General features: G+C 40.3%; 1 protein-coding gene across 2 annotated transcripts in view; it reads right to left on the reverse strand.

The window, feature by feature from the left end:
- Positions 1 to 9,615: 9,615 nt before the first annotated feature.
- RBM18 (RNA binding motif protein 18) overlaps positions 9,616 to 19,436 on the reverse strand; it is a 25,501-nt gene continuing 15,680 nt past the window's right edge. The window contains exons 4-6 of one of the 2 annotated variants that reach the window (XM_004375627.2): positions 16,600 to 16,686; positions 14,629 to 14,714; positions 9,616 to 11,626 (exon numbers count right to left, since the gene is read on the reverse strand). In XM_004375627.2, the coding sequence (XP_004375684.1) occupies positions 11,467 to 11,626; positions 14,629 to 14,714; positions 16,600 to 16,686 (333 nt within the window). In that variant the 3' untranslated portion in view covers positions 9,616 to 11,466. The remainder of the gene's footprint in view (positions 11,627 to 14,628; positions 14,715 to 16,599; positions 16,687 to 19,436) is intronic. The other variant, XM_023730684.1, reaches the window with a different exon arrangement.

The raw sequence follows: 19,436 nt of genomic DNA on the forward strand, positions 1-19,436 counted from the left end.
CCCCTCCTCCTTCTCCTTCTCCTCCTCCTCTTCTCCCTCCTCCTCGTCCTCCTCCCCCTCCAGCTGCGGTGGCGGCCGCCCTGCCGCTGGAGCCCCGCTCGGTTCAAGATGAGTCATGCGTGACCAATCCCCTCCCAGCCAAGGGAGAGCGAGACACACACAGAGAGGCAGAGACTCAGAGAGACACAGAGACACAGAGACACAGAAACTCAGAGCTGCTGACAGAAGACTCAGACACACGCTGACATACAAAGGCACGCATCCACCCAGTTCTCACTACCGCCCCTACCTCAAGGGGCACCCACCTCCCTCAGGCACAACCCCGGTCATAGGTACAAGAGGGATCCATGGTCACACCACCTGCAGTGATGGATTCCATATAAAGTCACACATTGTACTTTGCTGATGCAATTCCACGCCAGGTACATTTGTGTACCTCCTGGTACAAATGATTACCTGTTCACATCATTTACACAGGCATCCACACATACCCTCGCACACCTGCGCAGATACCTCTGCTCCATACACCCAGGGAATGCACCAGCTCCTAAGGACTGAATGGGGTTAGGAAGTTACATGGGGGGGGGGGTAGTTTCCCTTCCCTGGGAGGGGTTGCCTGGGACATCCCACTTCCTTTCAGGATTTGCTGAGCCTCCCCTTCCAATGCCCATCTCACATGGGAGAAATCTCTAGGGCTCTACTGATAGTGAGAGTGGAGGAGAAGGCAGGGAGGCCCAAGCATTTAGATAGGAGACAGCTCCCAAATATACCCTGAATTCCACAAAACCCCCAAACTCAAAAGACAGCCTGGCTTGACACTAACACCCCACAGCATACAAATACAAGTGAATACCCACAGCCCTAGCTCCCTTCTCTATACACAAACTGAGTCTAGAGACACATGTAGAGATGAGATACACCCTCTTGTAAAAACAAATATGCACAACACTCAGATTTAGATACAGTTCTATAGACACCAAAACACCCAACCCCCACCCCATCACACATCCCATCGCCTCCATAATTGCCCTCATTTATAGATGTAAACACCCCCACACAATTGTTCTTATTATTGTACACACACCCATACTTAAGAGTGCACAGACTCCCACAGAGCTTCAAACCATATGCCATATAACCTTAGGCCCTCTACTCAGACACCCACAAATATGCACACGCAAATCTACAGATGGGAAAAGAACCATTTATAGGCAGAAACATCATACACATCTCTACAGACATATGATTCCCAATAGTCACAGTCTCAGTAATGCACACACACACACAGGCACATCCTAATGGACACAGGCAAACAAGGATATCTACATAACAACATAAAGACCCACATGTATACTATGAAAGATATGAACATCTGATCATTTACAGACATCAAGGTACACAAAAATAGCTCCAGCCGGTGGCATCCCCCACTCCCTGCATTCACACTGTTTGCTCTAGACACAGAAATTCAGAATGAAAAGAGTTTCTCTGTGAACCCTAATCTTTTATACCAAGAGCACAGACTGCAATGTGAGAGCTGGTGTGCATGTATGCACACGTGCACACACATACAAATGCACCCTCAAAAGGCCACATGGCCATAGATGAACAACTCCCACCTCCTCAAATATCTCTTTTGTACATAATCCCAGCTGCTACTCCTGTGTACTTTAATCCATGCCAGGCATGATGCTAAGCATTTTACACTCATGATCTCATTTTCTCTTCATAATAACCCTACGAAGTAGCATCTCTTATTGTGCCCATTTTACTGATGAAGAAAGTGAGGTTCAGTGAGATCATGTGATATGTCCAGACTAGTGCCACAAGAGTCAAGAATTCAAAACCAGGCTCGTCTGACATCAGAGCTCATGCTCTTGTTTTTTAGGCTGCACACACACACACACACACATTCCACAATATATGTGATGTGTGCAGAAGGACTCCAGGAAAGAAGATCATTAGGATTGTACTGGTTTTTGAAAACTTCTTAGGCAAGAAGTGTGGAGGAGGCTTGAGCTAAAAGTTAAAGGACAGGTGAAGTTTGGATGTGTTCAGGGGAGAGAACAAACTATTCCATGTAGAGAGATGATTGCAAAGGTTCAGAGACTGGACAAGCAAGCTGTTGCATTTCTATGGGAGGAATAGAGCATTTATTGAGCACTTGTGTGCCAAGCACTATGCTTGACATGCATTATCTTCTTTAACCCTTGAAGCAACCCTACAAGTTTATCCTTATTTTAATGTTGAGGAAACAAGTGTATGGGAGCCTCATGTCAAGCTCTGGCATGCAGACTCAGAACCTAAACTCTTACCTCTGGTGCAATTCTGCTCCTGAACTCTGAGTAGGTGCTCAGAAAATAAAAACTGGGAGGCATTAAACTTAGGAGTGAAGCACTCTAGAGCCAGGTTGTCTGAGTGCCAGTCTTGGCACAGCCCCTGAAAAAAACGAACCATACCTGCTGCTACTGAGTCAATTCTGATTCATGGCAACCCCATATGTGTCAGAGTAGAACTGCTCCATAGGGTTTTCTTGCCTGTAGTCTTTATGGAAGTAGATCACCAGGCCTTTCTTCTATGGTGCCGCTGGGTGGGTTCCAACCACTAACCTTTGTGTTAGTAGTCCAGCGCAAACCATTTGAGCCACCCATGAACCTTTGACATAGCCCCTTAGTACTTGCATAATCACGGACAAGTTATTTCACCACTAGTTCAGTGTTAGTTTCCTCATCTGTAAGATGGGAATGACAACAAAATCTAACTCTATAATTTGTGAAAATTATAGGAATGGTCCATATAGAGGACTCAGAACTGCCTGGCACACAGTAAGCAGCCAATAAACATTACCCATTAATACAACAGGGACTGGCTGCATTTTCCAGTTATTATTCTACTAGGTATGACATCAAATCCTTTATGGAACAAGGCAGGGCATTCAACGAAACACTCAAATATTCTCCACTTACCTAAAGAAGCTACAGAATGATTATTTCAACCCAGGGCTTGCCTGACTTCAAAGACGATGGAAGTGAAACTACTTTGAAAAAGAAACCCTCTTCCAGCAACCCCAAACTCCAGCAGGAAAAAGAGCCCCATTAGGAGTAACCCTGGCAAAATTTTAGATTAGCAAATTTCATACATTTCATCAAGATACTTGATTTCTTCCTGCAGGAGACTGTGGGCAAGCTGCTTTGCTTCAGAGTCCCAGTCTCTTTACTCGCAAAATGGGATAACAATACTGATCTCTCAGGATTGTGGTGATGATTAACTATATTATTAAAAACCAATATTTTTTAAAGTGCTAACTCCATTCCTGGGATTGTATGAAGTGCTTTACATGTATGATGTCGTCTGGTTCTCACCACAATCCTTCTGGGCACTGACCGGATGTGCTCATATTGTCCTCTGAGTGAATTTTGCCATCTCCCCCAACTTCAGTCTATGGCCCGAGGTTTGGGTTTGAAAAGAGACTTCATTAGTAATCTGATAATTCTGTGGGACGCCCCCAGCAGCGGTTCTGCCCCGCGAGGGAGTAATTCTAGGAAGGTAACGTGAGCTGGGGGGAGGCTAGAGAACCAGCTTCACATTTATTTACTCTGACAGCTAAATTGGTGAGCAAGGGGGAAAATCAGATGAAAGCCATTTCAGGGTAAATATTAAATACAAAATTTAAACATTCAGGTTGTGACAAATGGGGAGGAGGCAATGGGAAGAGACACAGGCAGTCCCCCTCCCCCGAGCCCAGGCCTTATCCTCACCTTGTCACCTTCTCGGTATTTCCTGTCTGAGCAGACGAAGAGCACAGAATGGAGTACAAGCTGCATGACCCTAGGCAAGCCAACTGACCTCTCCTGGCCTTAGTGTCCTCATTGGTAAAATGCATGCGTTGTTTGAATCAGATGATCTGGAAAGTGCTGGAGAGAGCACCTTCGAGTCAGATAAGCCTGAAGTCAAATCTCAGCCCAGCCACTTCCTGGCTGAGTGAACCTGGAAAAGTCACCTAACTTCTCTGAGCCTCTGTCCCCTCAACGATAGGGATAATACCAACCTCAGAGGAGTAAATGAGGTCATCAGTGTGACAGGGTTTTTCAGACCTTAAAGTATTTTACAAGTGTGAACAATTACAGTAACCCGAGGATCTCCTTCTGGTTCTGACATCCACCGAGTGAAGTCAGTTCAGCAGACATTTATGCAGCGTTTACTCCACACCAGGCTCCATGTTAAGCACGGGGAACAGAGTCCTGGTTCCTGCCTATGAGGAGCCTACCGTCAACTGGGAGAGAAGGAAGCCAACATTTGCAATGCAGTATGACGGGTGCTACAAAGGGTGCTATAGAAGCAAGGAGGAGGGACACTTAACCTAGTTTATGGGGTGGGTATCAGTCAAGGCTCCCCAGAAGAAGGAATCTTTCAGCAAAATCCCAAAGGATGAATAAGTGTGAGGCAGACAAGGGCTGAAAGGAGTTGGACCAGGATGGAGAGTGCAGTGCTGGCATCTGTGAAGCCTTTAGGGTGCCCAGTCAGTGACGTGCTGGAGCCTCGTGGGAGATGAGCCTGGGGGTCCAGGGAGGAGCCAGATCATGGAGGGCTGAGTCCTGAGTTGAAGAGTTTGGATTCATCTTGAAAGCTTTGGGTCCACAAGCCATCACTTCTACAGGGAGCAATGTCTTGTCTTTGCAGACCTAGCATGGGAAAGTGGTTCAGCATCCCAGTTTTAGAGTCATTTAACCTAAGTTGAGGAGGCCCTGGGTGGTGCAAACGACTAAGTGCTCTACTACTAACCAAAAGTTTGAAAGTTTGATGGTTCAAACCCACTTGGACATGCCTTGGAAGAAAGACCTGGTGATCTGCTTCCAAAAAGGTCACAGCCAAGAAAAACTCTATGGAGTGTAGTTTTATTCTGCAACACATGGGGTTGCCATGAGTCAGAATCGACCCCATGGCAACTGGCTTGGTTTTGGTTTAGCCTGAGTCGATAATCTGACTCTATTACACACTGGTTGTGGAACCTAAGGCAAGGGACGAACTTTATTAGCCTTAGTGTCCTCAACCATAAAATGGGCATTGACAGAGAACCCATTTACAAGTGCTGTGATGATGCCAGGAGGCCAAAATGCATTTTAAGCGTTTGGCATAGGCCTGGCACTCAGTCACCCAGAGACATTGTCATCATTAAGGAGAGGGTGTGATGGGGACACAGGAAGCACTAGCTGAGTGGGGAGAGTCTTCAAGGGCTAAATATCCCCTCGTTAGAGAATTCTTCCCTGACCACACTATTTAAAATAAGTGATCCCTGTTATTCTTTTTCCAGAAAAGGGTAGATAAGGCTGAAAAGTAGCCTAGGCTGTGATAAGCCTTGTGTATCATGCTAAGGAATTTCAACCTCAAACTATAAACTGTAAGGGGCCATCAAAGGCTTTTAAGTGTGAAAAGGACATGGTCAGATTTAGAGTCTGGAAAGATGACTTAAGCAGTTGGCTCATTCACCTGAAGGGAATGAGTCCTTCACTGAAATATTGCAATAATCTAAGGAAGAGGTGATGAGCCACCTGTGGGGACAAGGAGGATGGAAAGAAGGAATAGAATTGAAAGTTAATTATTATATGTGACTTTATGAAGTTATATATAATCATATATTATATACCCTTATAGCTATGTGTGTGATTATATATGACATCATATATAACTTTAATATGTAAAGTTGATTAGGAGACTGGATGTAGGGATTCGGGGAGGGCAAATGTCACAGGTAACTCCTAGGTTTCTGACTTTTTAATTTATTGATTTTTTTTCATTATGTTGTTCCCAATGACATAAAACACCAGAGCAATTGGAGGTGGGGGCAAGGGGAACAATGAACTGTTTGGGTTTGATGTAGCAGGGAAACATTCATGTGGAGGTGCCCAGGAGCGAGCTGGATATATAGGTCTGGAGCTCAGAAGAGAGGCTGGAAGTGGGGAAAGGAATTTCAGAGACATCAGCTTAGGGATGGCATTGAAGCCATGAGAGTTGATAAGATTTTACAACAGCCAGGATTAACCCGACATAAAGACAAGAGAGTTGACTGGTTTGCTTTCCAATTTCAGGGGGGAAAATAACTTGCACCTGAGGCTCACCTTATTTTCAGTGGGAATAATGTTTTAAATAATAAAGCAAATTGTATATAGTGATAAGTGCAAAAACAGAATCAGACATTTAAGAAGTAGAAAAACAATTAACTGCCTTGGGGAAATGAGAATGGATAGGAAGATGACAAATGGTGAGTGGGCAGAAGGGAGTTTCCAGGTAAAGGGAATATCTTGTACAAGGACATGCGAATCTGGGAGATTCCACTGTGTTTGAGATGTACGAGCAATTTAGTCTGGTTGGGGGCTGGGGGCATGGCATATTGGAGGTAGATTGTAGAAGGCCTCCTAAGCCTCGCTTATCCTATGGGTATAGGTACTCAGAAGTGTCTTAGCTCCTCTTATGATTAAATTTCAAGTACTCTCACTTCACAGGGCTTTGGTTTTCTTCTCCAACACTCTTCTCAGACCCTTTTTTCCGTCTGTTTAAGCAGGCTTCAGTGCTCAGCTCAAGTATTGCTTCCTCTGGGAAATCATCTCTACCCCTACCTCTTGTTTCCGGCTTGGTTAGGTGCCCATCCTCTGCCTGCAGCTCCCAAGTCTTACATGATAGTACACAGGGCCCATACCTTATCATCTTTACACCCTCCATGCCTGGTGCATGGCAGATGCTCGGGATGTGTTTGAGAAATGAGTAACTTTCCTTCTGATGAGGTCACCCACCAGAAAGCTTCTCAATTGGGAGGCCTATTTTCAGAAGAAGAAAACTTAATTTCTCTGTTTTATTTTTTAAGGCTAAATTTTTAATTGTTTCTAGCATAAAAAGGTCACAGGGCACATCAAAACTAAAATGCCATTTTGTATAGTCAGTAATCCTAACCGAGTAAGACGGGCTGTGGAAGAAAAAAGATGTAGGCCTGTGTCCTGGGCTGGTTAATGATAAATTCTGACAGATCTGTTTTTCACCTGGGATTCAAGTCTCTCTCTGGAGACCACGAAGGAGAGCTGGCCTGAGAAGGAAACTAACCCAGAGGAAAACACAATCAACAGACCATATCATTTGAACACCTGGACTTTTCAGTTACATAAGCCAATAAACTTTCTACCATAAGGTAGTTGGAACAGAGTTTTTGTCACTTGAAAGTGTCTTGACTAACCTACTCACACAGCTAGGGCTAGAATTCTGACTCAGGCATTCCTGATGCCAAAGCTCTCTAGGCCTTTGTTTCCTCACATGTACAATGAGGTGGATTTAGCCTGCATTTGTATAATTCTGTTCAGTAAAATGATGCTAGTAAGGCTTAGGTTCCCTATCCCCAAAATGTATAAGGAGTCAGAAAAGTGAAGAAGGAACTAACAGTACTCAGTGCAACACCATTCTATCAGCTGTGGCTTTTATTCTCTGCAATAACACCAGAATCTTTAACACCACAAAGATTTACAAAGACATTTCCACAAATGGAATATAGTTTAGACCAGGGGTCAGCAAACTATTTCCATAAAGAGTCATAGTAAATATTTTAGGCTTTTCAGGCCAGATGGTCTTTGTTGCAGCTACTCACCTCTACCATTCTAGCCAGTTGTGTGTGTAGGGTAGCAGCCATTGACTATATGTAAACAAATGGATGTGACTATGTTCCAATAAAATTTTATCTATGGACATTGAAATCTGAATTTCATATAATCTTTATGTGGCATGAAATATTATTTTGAATTTTTTTTCTCCAGCAATTTAAAAATGTAAAAATCATGCTCAGCTTGTGGGCCACATAGAGGTGGCACAGGCTGGTTTGCTGACACATGGTTTACAGTACGCCGGACTAGGAGTTTGCTGTCTGGGTTCTACCTAAAGTTCTCTCATTGTACGATTCTGCTATACAGGATGACCTCTCAAGGCCCTTCAGCTCTCAAATACCATGACTGATTTTTCATTTGACAAATATTGAGCATGTATTACATAGAGCATTGTTTTAAATGTTGTCGATGTAACACTGAATAAAAAATTCTGCTCACATGCATTCTAATGAGGACAGACGATAAATCCATGTATAATGTTGGGTAGTGGTTCTACTTAGAAAATAAAGAAGGGTAAAGGATTGGGGGTGACAGGGCTGCAATTTTAGAAAGGTCAGGGATGGCCCCTTGGTCACTGACATTTGAGCAGAGACATCAATCAAATGAGTCGGTTCTGTGGCTATTTGGGGGAAAGAACACTCCAGATAAAGGGAACAACCAATGCAAAGGTTTTGTGGTAGGAGCTTCCTTGTATTCAAAGAATAGTAAGAGGCCAGCGTGGCTGGAGTACAGTGAGCAAAGAAGAGAACAGTAAGCTACACAGTCATGGTCAGTCAGGGGCCAGGCCATTCAGGGCCTTACAGGTCTTTGGATTTTATTCTAGTTATGATGGAAAGCCACTGAGAAGGGAATGACATGCTCAGATTTTAAAAGGATCACTTTGGTTACTGTGTGGAAAATTGACTATAATAAGGAGGCAATAGAGGGGATAGGGAGGTAATTAGGAGGGCATTGCAACAGTCTGGCAAGAGATGATGGTAACTTGAACAAAATGGTAGTGTTGGAAGTGATGAGAAGCGGTTGGATTCAGGATGTATTTTGAAGGTGGAGTTGAGAGGATTTGTTAAAGAACTGGATAGTAATGGGGGGGGGGGGGGAGAGAAATCAAGGACGAATACAATGGGAACAAATCACATTTTAGGAACATAATGATTATACACAGGACATTTCTAACATTTAACTTGTAAGACAAGAACTAATCCTGCTCTTTTATAGTAGTATAAAAATCACAAATACATTTGCCAATTCAGAAATTAACTGCATATACCTTAGTAACCAAGAGACAGGGCTCTAGAATACTTGGTTTCATAAAACTTTTGCTGCTGATTTTTGACATGTTTTGAAAAAATCTTTCCTTGTGTGATCCTCTTCCCAATACTTCGATGCCAGTTACAAAAATCAACTGGTTAGGGTTACATTTTGCATTTGATAAAACAGGAGCTGAGATTAAGAAGATAGTTCATCCTCTTGCCTGATATTTTCCACCCTTGTACATATCAGAATTCTAAGCGACATAATTTTAGCAAAACAGCAAACCAAAGAATATTTTTACCCAAAGTACAGATAACCTCGTAACAAAGAGTCAACCAACATTTGTATTTTATAAACCTTTCACCAGACTGCTTTCAGCAGTATTTATGACACACACATTTATTCTTTTGAAACTGCTACTTTGAAAAGAGAGAATCAACATGGTATAGTACTTTCAGGGACTTCCATTAACAACTTCTCAAATAGTTACATTTGCAATGAGGAGCTAGTCTCTTCACTTAACAAGAGTAGGCAGGCATAATGGGTAGAGAGAATTAGGATCGTCCCTGAGGCTGACTCTAGCCAAAGAGCTGTGCAGAGTAGCGACTCTAGAAGCAGCACTCTGCCAGGACACACCAGCCCCAGTCCTGAGTGGGGACAAGCCTATCAGAGAGTTGTAGTCTTTATTCCAGTAAACAGATGAGAGAAGACACAACCACACAGACACTGTCTTGCATTTATTCACACAGAGGAATAAGAATTGGTACAAATAATAAACACTGCTTTAAATACAAATAAATAGATCTGGTTTCTAAAGGAAACAACTCTATGTAATTCGAAGTTTTTTTTTAAATTCCTATTAAAAATAGAAGACTATTTTGCATTAAGTAAATCCTACTCCACCATAACCTTTGAGGACTTAAGGATAAAATGGTGAATTCTATACTCCAAGAAGTCACCAGAAAAATGGGAGATAGTACCCCCACCTCCCTGAACTATTCCCCAAATGGAAAGAGAGTTACTTACACTATAGACACAGCTAATAAATGCATAAAGTGGTTGATATTTAAAGATATCTTGGGAAAAGTGAAACGAATTTCTATGAGCCAGTTCTATGAATTCTGAAACTTTGACATGCTGAAGTTTCGGTTCAAGTGTGTCTTAAATTCATTTATGATCATAGGAAGACTTAAGTTCCTATTATGAAAGCTTCCTCTTGCTAGCTAGGAACGACAGTAGTCAACAGTCTGTAATCACCAGAATGGCAGCAGGAGTAACAGCGATTTACCTGATAAAGGACACTAGTGTGGCCCAATGAAACAGTCTGTCAAACCTGGCACCAAAATGACCAAAATGGTGCTGGCTGAAGAACATCTCAAAATCTGCTGATAAGTTTCTCTTTATATATTGTCAGAATGTTCCAAGTGGCAAAAAATATCTAGGAAGAAGTATGTTCTACAAATGAACAATCATTTTAAAGTCATGCAATCTTTAAAGGCTGTTGAAAGACATAAATCATGAGTTCATTACAATCTTTGTGCCTGAGTAGTGCCTGCTCCATTGACTCTCCGTGCCCACTACATGTGCCCCAACATCCACCACTCCCAAAACAGTACAACAACTTCAGACCCCTCTACATCTATTAGGAAATAATAGGTTTGAGAGCTATCAATATAGCAACTTTTATGTTTTCAAAGAAATCTTGCTTTTCTATTTAGAGTGACCATGATACAATTCCAAATAGAACACTCTCATGCTATAAAAACAATCTCATGCAATAAGTGCAATTTTAAAAGTCCCACATTAATAATAACATTTGGTATTACAGAAGGTAGGATTATTTAGATTAAAAAAAAAAAAAGATCACTATAGAGTAAAAGTTGGATTTCCAAATGGAACTTCTGTTGTGGTATAAAATGCTAAGTTTGATTTTACAGTTTTGTCGATGCAACAATTTCAAGACATACACCATATTTTCCTAATTGGGATTCTGAAACGATAAGCATGATTCTTAAAACAGATTACCACATTTGCTCAAAGAACCAGCTCCCTTTTGCCAAGAACTTTCTCTTTTTTGGAGGGATTTCCATCATAAATTCTGGAACAACAGTTCACAACATGATTTAAAAACTGTCTCTCACTTCCCTCCCTGTCTCTTTTCCTTTATGTTCTAAAGACACTAGAGCCCAGGAAAATGACCTATTTTTCTTTTTTTAAGAAAGACATCAGTAAATTTAGTTTCCTGATTTAAATAACATTTTCTATGTTTTCTTTTCTCTCTGGCACACTTTATAACATTTCTGAAGTTACAAAGCCAAACAAACCAGCCAACTAGAGCATCCCAGTGTTTAAATCACAATTTTGGATACAATCCTATTTATTCTGGATGATGCTCAATTCCACACATACTTCAAGGAAGAAATATCCATAAGAAAATCCAAAAACGTTATGTTACCAAACTCTAACATGTGATTGTGCTTTGTTGGATACATCATTCACATCTACAAAGTACAAAGGCAGAGGAGTTCAGGTGTGGAGAACAATTTGCTTTTGCTGCTACAATAATTCACAACCATCATCTTCGAGATTTCCAAGCTGTTCTAGAATAAGGGGCAGTCCTTTTTTTATCTGATGGCTTAAAGTAGGAATAAACAGGTGCTGCTGGATATTCTGCATCAGGATTTTCTGCCATCATTTTCAGCTTTGCTTCAATGGCTTTTATCTTTGCAGTGACGCTGGAAAACGGATAGCAGAGGATCAGAGTGGGCCTGGGTACATTTAGAAAATGCTTGCATATTTCATCTTCCTTGTGTCTCTTACGCAATATCAGAGAAGCAACAAGATACTCAAACATGAACGTTCAAACATTTTAAATAAAAGACAGAAAAAGATAACTAATGCTCTCATTTTACAAAAGAGATCAAGTCTGAACCATCTATTAAGTTTTAAAAGCTCAGACACTGTTATGAGTACTTCACATATTGTTACATTTAATCCTCAGACACAAAAACTGTTTAGCACCTTAGTGCTTGTTGGGTAGTAGGCACTCAAAAATAATTCCTGTAGGACTGAAAACAACATTGTAAAGGAGGTTATTTTCCTTATTTTGCAATTGAAGAAACTGAGGCACAGAAAGGTTAAACTGCGCAATGTTACATAGCTAGTAAGTGGTAAAGCTGAGATTTGAATACAGCCTGACTCCAGAGTCTACGCTATTATCCATTACACTGCACTACCTTTTCAATCACTGAATAATAATGGCAAAAAAAAAAAAAAAATTCTGGAAATTCTATAAAATCTTTTTTTACTGACAAATGTGTTAATAAAGGCTATCATTTACGGAATATGTATAATGAGCCAGGCACTATGCCCAGCATTTTACTTATATTGTTTGTAATCCTTGTAATAACCGTACGAGATAGAGGTTCTTATCCGTATTTTATAAAGGAACAAATGCAGAGAGCTACTGATTTACCCAAGGTTCACAGACCTAACAAGTTGCAGAGCCAGGATTCAGTCTGTTCATCAGCGCTTGCTTTTCCCTCTCCATCAGGCTGGGAGCTGAGCAGCCCTTTGTTAGAGAGAAAGCATGAGGAGACACTGCAGAAGCTGTGAGGAATTCCCTTCTGATTGGGCTCATTGCTATCCCTGGGCCAGAATCCAAAGCAGTCAGGCAGTGGGTCTTTTTTGGCCCCCTCCCCTTCTCCCTTTATTTTCCATTCTTGATGGTTGTCAATGGTCTATAGTCAGGGAGAGAATGTATACACGGAAGGGAGTGTACACACGTCCTTTCCAAGATTCTCGAAAGGGATATATCTGCTGTAAATGTCCATAATTTTATATGGGCAAGAAATTAGAAAAGCAATTTATAATAAAAGGAACACTGAGGTATTACTGAGATGCATTCCAGCACCTCTTCCATTAATGGGACAGCCATTCATTCTGTACAAGTCACTAATAAGGCATAGATGTTAATAGAAAGATGTAAACTGAGGCTCTCCGGATTAAAAAATAAATGGAAAACACTAGCCTACTACCTGGTAAACAAGTGGAAAACACTGATAATAAGAAACTAAAGACATGTTAATTGTATCATAAAGACCAACAAACGTAAGTGCAGTCATCCCTTTCCAACAGTTATTATATTTATGGAAACCTCACGAGCCTACTATGATCAAGAAAGTTCAAATTTTATCAGGAAAAAAGAACAGTCGATATAAGTTCCCAGTGAATTTATCAAAGTCATTATAATTTTTCTTGTTTTTTTATTTATAGGAGCATAAAACAATAAACCAAAAACCAAACCTGTAGCCATCGAGCTGACTCCGACTCATAGCGACCCTGTGGGGCAGAATAGAACTGTCCTATAGGGTTTCCAAGGAGTGGCTGGTAGATTCAAACTGCAGACCTTTTGGTTAGCAGCTGAGCTCTTAACCACTGTGCCACCAGGGCTCCAAAATATAGAGGCAGCACAAAATTAAGAAAAATCAATGGCATTTAACTTAACTTAGTAACTATAAAATTAATTTCAATTTACCAGTTTTATCATTCCTAACTCACCTGAAAACATTTTGGGACCACAATCTCCCTGAAGTTTGAATTAATAAATAAAGACAGAAAACCAAACCCTTTACTGTAGTGAATTCTGACTCATGGCGACCCCATGTGGTATAGAGTAGAACTGTTCCATAGGGTTTCTTGGCTGTAATTCTTATGGAAGCAGATCGCCAGGCCTTTCTCCCATGGCATGACTGGGTAGGTTCAAACTGCCAAATTTTAGGTTGGTAGTTGAGCGCAAACTGTTTGCGCCACCTAGGGACTTCCCTGCAGTTTAATGAGATGTTTATAAATCTGTTTTGCTATGGTGCAGATAACATACAAGAAAGGCACTTTTCTTGTCTTTTTGGTCTTCCATCCTAACAGGCATCGCTTTCCTGACTTTATTACTGAGTGCTGGTCTCTGATCCTTGTGTGTCATTAACGTTCCTTCACCTCCCTAGAACAGCCTGGAGTTTCTTTAAAATGAGTGTAATAATGCTTTCACTGGAATTTTTATGAGAACTAAATGACATAATGTATATAAAGTATTTAGCACAGTGCTGTTTCAGTCAGTTCAATAAATTCTAGCTATTGTTACTTACAGTGTTAAAATTTCTCCACAGGCTACAATGAGAAAAACCTCTACTGCTGCCCAACCATCTACTTAACCTCTCCTTTCTCGACCATATCCTTAGTTCCTTCTGTTTGGAATTAACTCCAAAGAAGTGACTGACAATTTGTCCACACAGGAATCAAAATGCTATAGTTGCTGAAATGGTACATGGAATTAAACTTCTGCAAACTAAAGTTTTGTATAAGGGTAACTCACAGATGGGGAAGAATGAGTGTACAAAGACAAACACCAAAGAGATCCAAGACCTTATCAAAATGCTTGATAAAGACTGCATATTATCTTTGTATTCCTAGTGCCAAGTATAATGCCTGGCACATGGTAGGTGCAACCAACATGTTTTGAGTGAATGAATTCTATAAAAGAAGAGTACACCATCTTGTGGGAGGAGCTGCTGGGGGAAGAAATGTATATATTCTGGAGATTAACTGAACATTCTCTCAACATGTCGTAAGTTAGGAGATTCTATTCTAAATTAAGAGTCTGAAAATTTACTAGGATGTGAATGAAGGAATGATTCAAGCTGTAGAATAACTGTTCGTGTCTGTCTATAGTACACCATCTTACCTGAGGTTAGACTGAGTGGGCTCGGTGCTTGAGGATGGCTCAAGGCTGATTGGAAGGATCTTATCGTTTTTGTTATGATCGTATCTCTGAAAGTAAGAAAAAGGGAAATGATGTCACCTGGGCAGAAACAAGCCCTCTACTGCCACACACAGGTTCAGAAGCACCAACCAACCCCACCAGTGCTGTTACCCATTGCCGTCAAGTCAATTCCAACTCATAGGGACCCTACAGGACAGAGGAGAACTGCCCATGTCGTTTCCAAGGAGTGCCTGGTGGATTCGAACTCCAACCTTTTGGTTAGCAGCCGTAGCTCTTAACCACTGCGCCACCAGGGTTTCCCCCACCCGTGTTCTGTCAGCATGTTTCTAGACAATTTTAGGACTGTTTCACATTTTGAATTAATGTAAAACTCCACAGAGCTTTGGCATAAATGCTACTTAAGTTTAGGAAAAAAGTTGAGAAGAAGCTTCTAATCTAGCCGTTAGTCTTCCTTATTTGGTAGGGAAAGAATTTCATTTTTCGAATTTACCAACGGTGCAAATTATAGCAGGTTTGCCCTCTTACAATCTTATTTTAATTGTCACATACCAATTCTTACAATATTTGTTTTATTTTATTCAAAACACTTTAAAATTCTGCTAGATTTTACAAAGCACCGACCATAATATTCAACTCTTAACATGCATGAATGGAAAAATAATAGCTTCTAGCCACTGATCTAGAAAACATTCTATAGTAAAAGAGTAATTTAATTTGATGTCAGATAATTATGTATCTTTTGTAAAAAGTAAACCTAAAAGAGCAATCAGGGGCTTCTGGTCAAAAAGAGACTTGTAGAAGAAGAGAACTGAGCAGCCCAGAGATTCTCAAATGAAAAACAGGAATGAAGGATGATTTCCCCTGCGTGCCTTTTCAGTAAGATGCAGAACGAGAAAATGACAGCCAGTTTGGCAAATAAGACTTGATTTTCTTTTGAGTAAAAAAGTATCTGGAAATTCTCCTTGTTGTTTCTATTTTTAAGGTAATGTGTCCTAGAAATCGAGAAGGCTCTGTGATTACCTGAAATACTCACAAGGATCCAAAGTGTCTAAGCTTTGTTCTTCAGGTTGGACACTAAGCTTAAATGTCTGATTAATTTCTGTGACTCTTTAATGGGAAGTTTGTTGGGTAGGGAGTAGCGAATCTCTGACCAAAAATCATGCTCAAATAGCTAAAGCTTTTAACTGTCACAAATCTTTTCACAGGCAGGTTTGTCAAGACCCCTCTGCAGAGAGAAGAGAATCAACTCTTGGCATTCCTCTGCTCCATACGTTTCACCACCTCCGTGCCAGCTGTAACAGAATGAAATTCCTTTTTTTTTTTTTAAGTTTCTCAGCTTTTCTAGTGCATTGTCCCCAGGGACTAACTACAGGATGAGCAAGAGTGTTCACTACTTCTCAAGGCGTGGACACAATAAGGCACTGCAAAGTACAACAAACCCACATCCTAATAACTCTCGAAATATCTAGAGTAAGGAGATGCCAGTGCTTTAAACACTCATACAAACTACCCATTTCTCAAGTATTTAGAATAAACATATTCAAATTCTCCACAGAGTTAAGAGGCTGGGAAGAGTCTAATAATGCCTAAAGCAACCAATTTTAAAAATAAATACATTTTTTCCTACAAAGAAAATCTCCCACTTAAAAAAATGATAGAGGTCTGAGTATACACATTAGCCACATGGAAAAATCAATCAAAAGCAGGATCTGTGGGCATGTGGAAAGAAACAACAAAGGAACTTAATCCCTCCTGAGATATTTCTCAAAAGAAAAATCTGGCAACACGCATGGTAAATACAAGTAGGAGACCAAAGTATGACTGTTCCAGATGTGAAGAGGCTTGGATGCAAATGGTTAAGTGGACAATTGTCTTTTAGAAAACTCATTTAGGATGAGACTTCATGTTGTCTTTCTAGCCTCTTGAACGTACCTTTACTTGAGCATGAGCCCATCGCACCACCAGCTTCTTTGATAGAGCCAGCTTGCCATTGAGACACTGGATGGCTTGTTCTGCTTCCTGTCCAGGAAAGGGACTAATGTTAGTCAAATATTCAAATGCCTAACTAGCTGCAGTTATTCTCACAGGGCTTCACTACCTTGGACGGTTAAGTTTCTAACCAAGCTGCTTTTGGAAAGTAACTGGCAAAGGGTTTACAATTAAAAAAAAACAGAATAACAAAAAGGGTATGAGCTTTTTGAAGTCAGTCAGGCAAGAATTCAAATCCTGGCTCTGTCCCTTGCTGGCAGTGTGATGTTTGGCAGATCACTTAATCTCTCTGAATATTAGAGATTTTTCACCTGTAAAATATGAATCATACCACTTGTTGGCTGTTGTGAAGATTTAAAGAGTACATATAAAGAGCATATGGTAAGGACTCGACAAATGTTAGCTAATATTATTGTCCTAATTAGGTGATAGCTTTCTACACGTTTCTGTTAGTTAGGATAGCACTTACTATGTCAAGAAACTGTACTCTCCCCAGGGGCCCTGGAACTATATCCTAGACTAGGGCTTACTCCTTGGGTCCAAAGTGAGAAACAGTAATGGCTTAAAAGGATATCAGAGTGAGGAAAACTAAGCAGGAAAAAGGAGTGAGTCAAAGAGACTATGAACAAGGTATTTGTGTCAGTCAATCTAGCAGCTGGTTTTTAGAACCAAAAGTTCTCTGACCCTTTCCCCATCAGATGTAGGAGCAACAAGGTTGAAAGGAATTCCTGAAGCTTGATAACAGTCACTCTAAGTCACTCCCGGGAAACCTGGCTGTACTTTCCTATCCTGTCAAATCTTCTATGACCCATTTGTGTCCACAAGGCATTAAGCCAAGTGTAACCCATGTTTACTGGGGTGAAGAAGTCCTTAAGGGACAGAAAAGGAAAGAAGTCCTAGAGGGCAGGGACAGTCTATGTGAGGCTGGAGTGTAATACCAGCAGGCATTCCTATCTGGGTCTGCTGGTGAGTCTCTTGCTCCTTCAGAGCTTGCCAGCATGATATCTGACAAATATTTATTGAGTACTCATTATGGGTCAGGCACTGGATAGTCACTGGCATACTCGCCTCACAATAACATACAAAGTTAGAGGGATATATAAGAGACATTTTATTCTTTCAAGTTTCATTTGGTGAATCAGAACTTCCATGGCACTCTCTATTAATTCTGTAGCATTGGCAGTAATCAGATGCCAGCAGGGGATAAATGTTGTTTCAAAGTTCATTTTCAAATGACAACTGAGGCCAAAAGAAGCTAAGAGACTTGCTCAATTTTAATAAATGAAAAAGCCAGAAATAGAAGCTAGGCTTTGTGACTTATAGTCCAGTGTTTTTAAGCTGACATCTACCCTCGACATGACCACTGATTTTAGTTGTCCTCAAGAATCCTCAGCACACTCTATCATTAGGGAGGAATAAAGTATTTTAAAATGCTAATCATATAACGCATTCTTTCAGTTTCCTTAAAAAACCTTGGACAACTAGAATAATAACGTATCACTGCCTATAACCGTGGCAAAAATTAGGAATAAAAAATACCCAGCATTGGTAAGGAGAAATGATATACTCAAATAGGCTCAGAATATGTATCATTTCTGGAAGGCAACTGGTAATTGTGTTAACAAAAAATATGCATGGCCTTTAACCACACCATTCCATCGCCAAAAATGTAGTAAATATGCACACAGTTACAGATACAGAGATATTCACTACTGTGCTGTTTACACTAGTGAATCATTGGATACAACCTAAATAGCTAACAACTGGGGATTAGTCAAATAACTTATATACTCATATGTACAATGAAATACTATACGGTGATGTTGACTTTAGTTTTTTTAACTGAGGTCTAAAATATGTACAATAAAACGCACCAATAATAAGGATACAGAAAAATGAATTTTTATATATGTATATACCAGTGAAACCAGAATATCATGATACAGAATGTTATCTTGATGTGTACAAGATGGAAAAAATTTAACATATGTTGAGTGATAAAACGTGTTACCCTTTGCTGTTGAGTTGATTCCAACTTACAGCGACCCTACAGGACAGAGTACAACTGTCACATAGGATTTCCAAGGCTGTAATCTTTGTAAGCAGACTGCCACATCTTTCTCCCGTGGACTGGCTGGTGGGCTCAAACCGCCAACAAGCAGTCAAGCACTTAACCACTGTGCCACCAGGGCTCCTTGATAAAACATAATTGTGTGATCTTATTTATGTTATAAACTCCATGTGTTTTTATGTGTGGAGTGTGTATACGAATATGAAGAAAGAGAGACTGGAAAGACATACAACTAAATATTAACAGCAATTACTTCTGGGTATTGGGCTGATAAAGTGACTTAAATTTTCTTCTTTTTTGGTATTTATATTTTCATCTATAACAAACATGTATTACTTTTATAATAAGAAAAACATTCAAATACAAATTAATAATAATGAAAACAATAAAAATAATAAAAAGAAACAATAACTAGGCAATGTTCTTACAAACGACTAATAAAGTTATAGAGTACTAGGCAGTATCTGTATATTATATTCAAATTCAATTTCTTCATCAATGCACGTCCACATCCAGGGCTAAAACTTTAATACAAGAAGATACATGTAGATCGAAACTCTTATGCACTGCTGGTGGGAATGCAAAATGATACAACCATTTTGGAAAATGATATGGCGCTTCCTCAGAAAGCTAGAAATACACATACCATTCGATCCAGCAATCCCACTCCTAGGAATATATCCGAGAGAAATAAGAGTTGTCACTCGAA

The sequence above is a fragment of the Trichechus manatus genome, unplaced genomic scaffold, assembly GCF_000243295.1.
Source record: "Trichechus manatus latirostris isolate Lorelei unplaced genomic scaffold, TriManLat1.0 scaffold00038, whole genome shotgun sequence".
NCBI classification, from domain to species: Eukaryota; Metazoa; Chordata; class Mammalia; order Sirenia; family Trichechidae; genus Trichechus; species Trichechus manatus.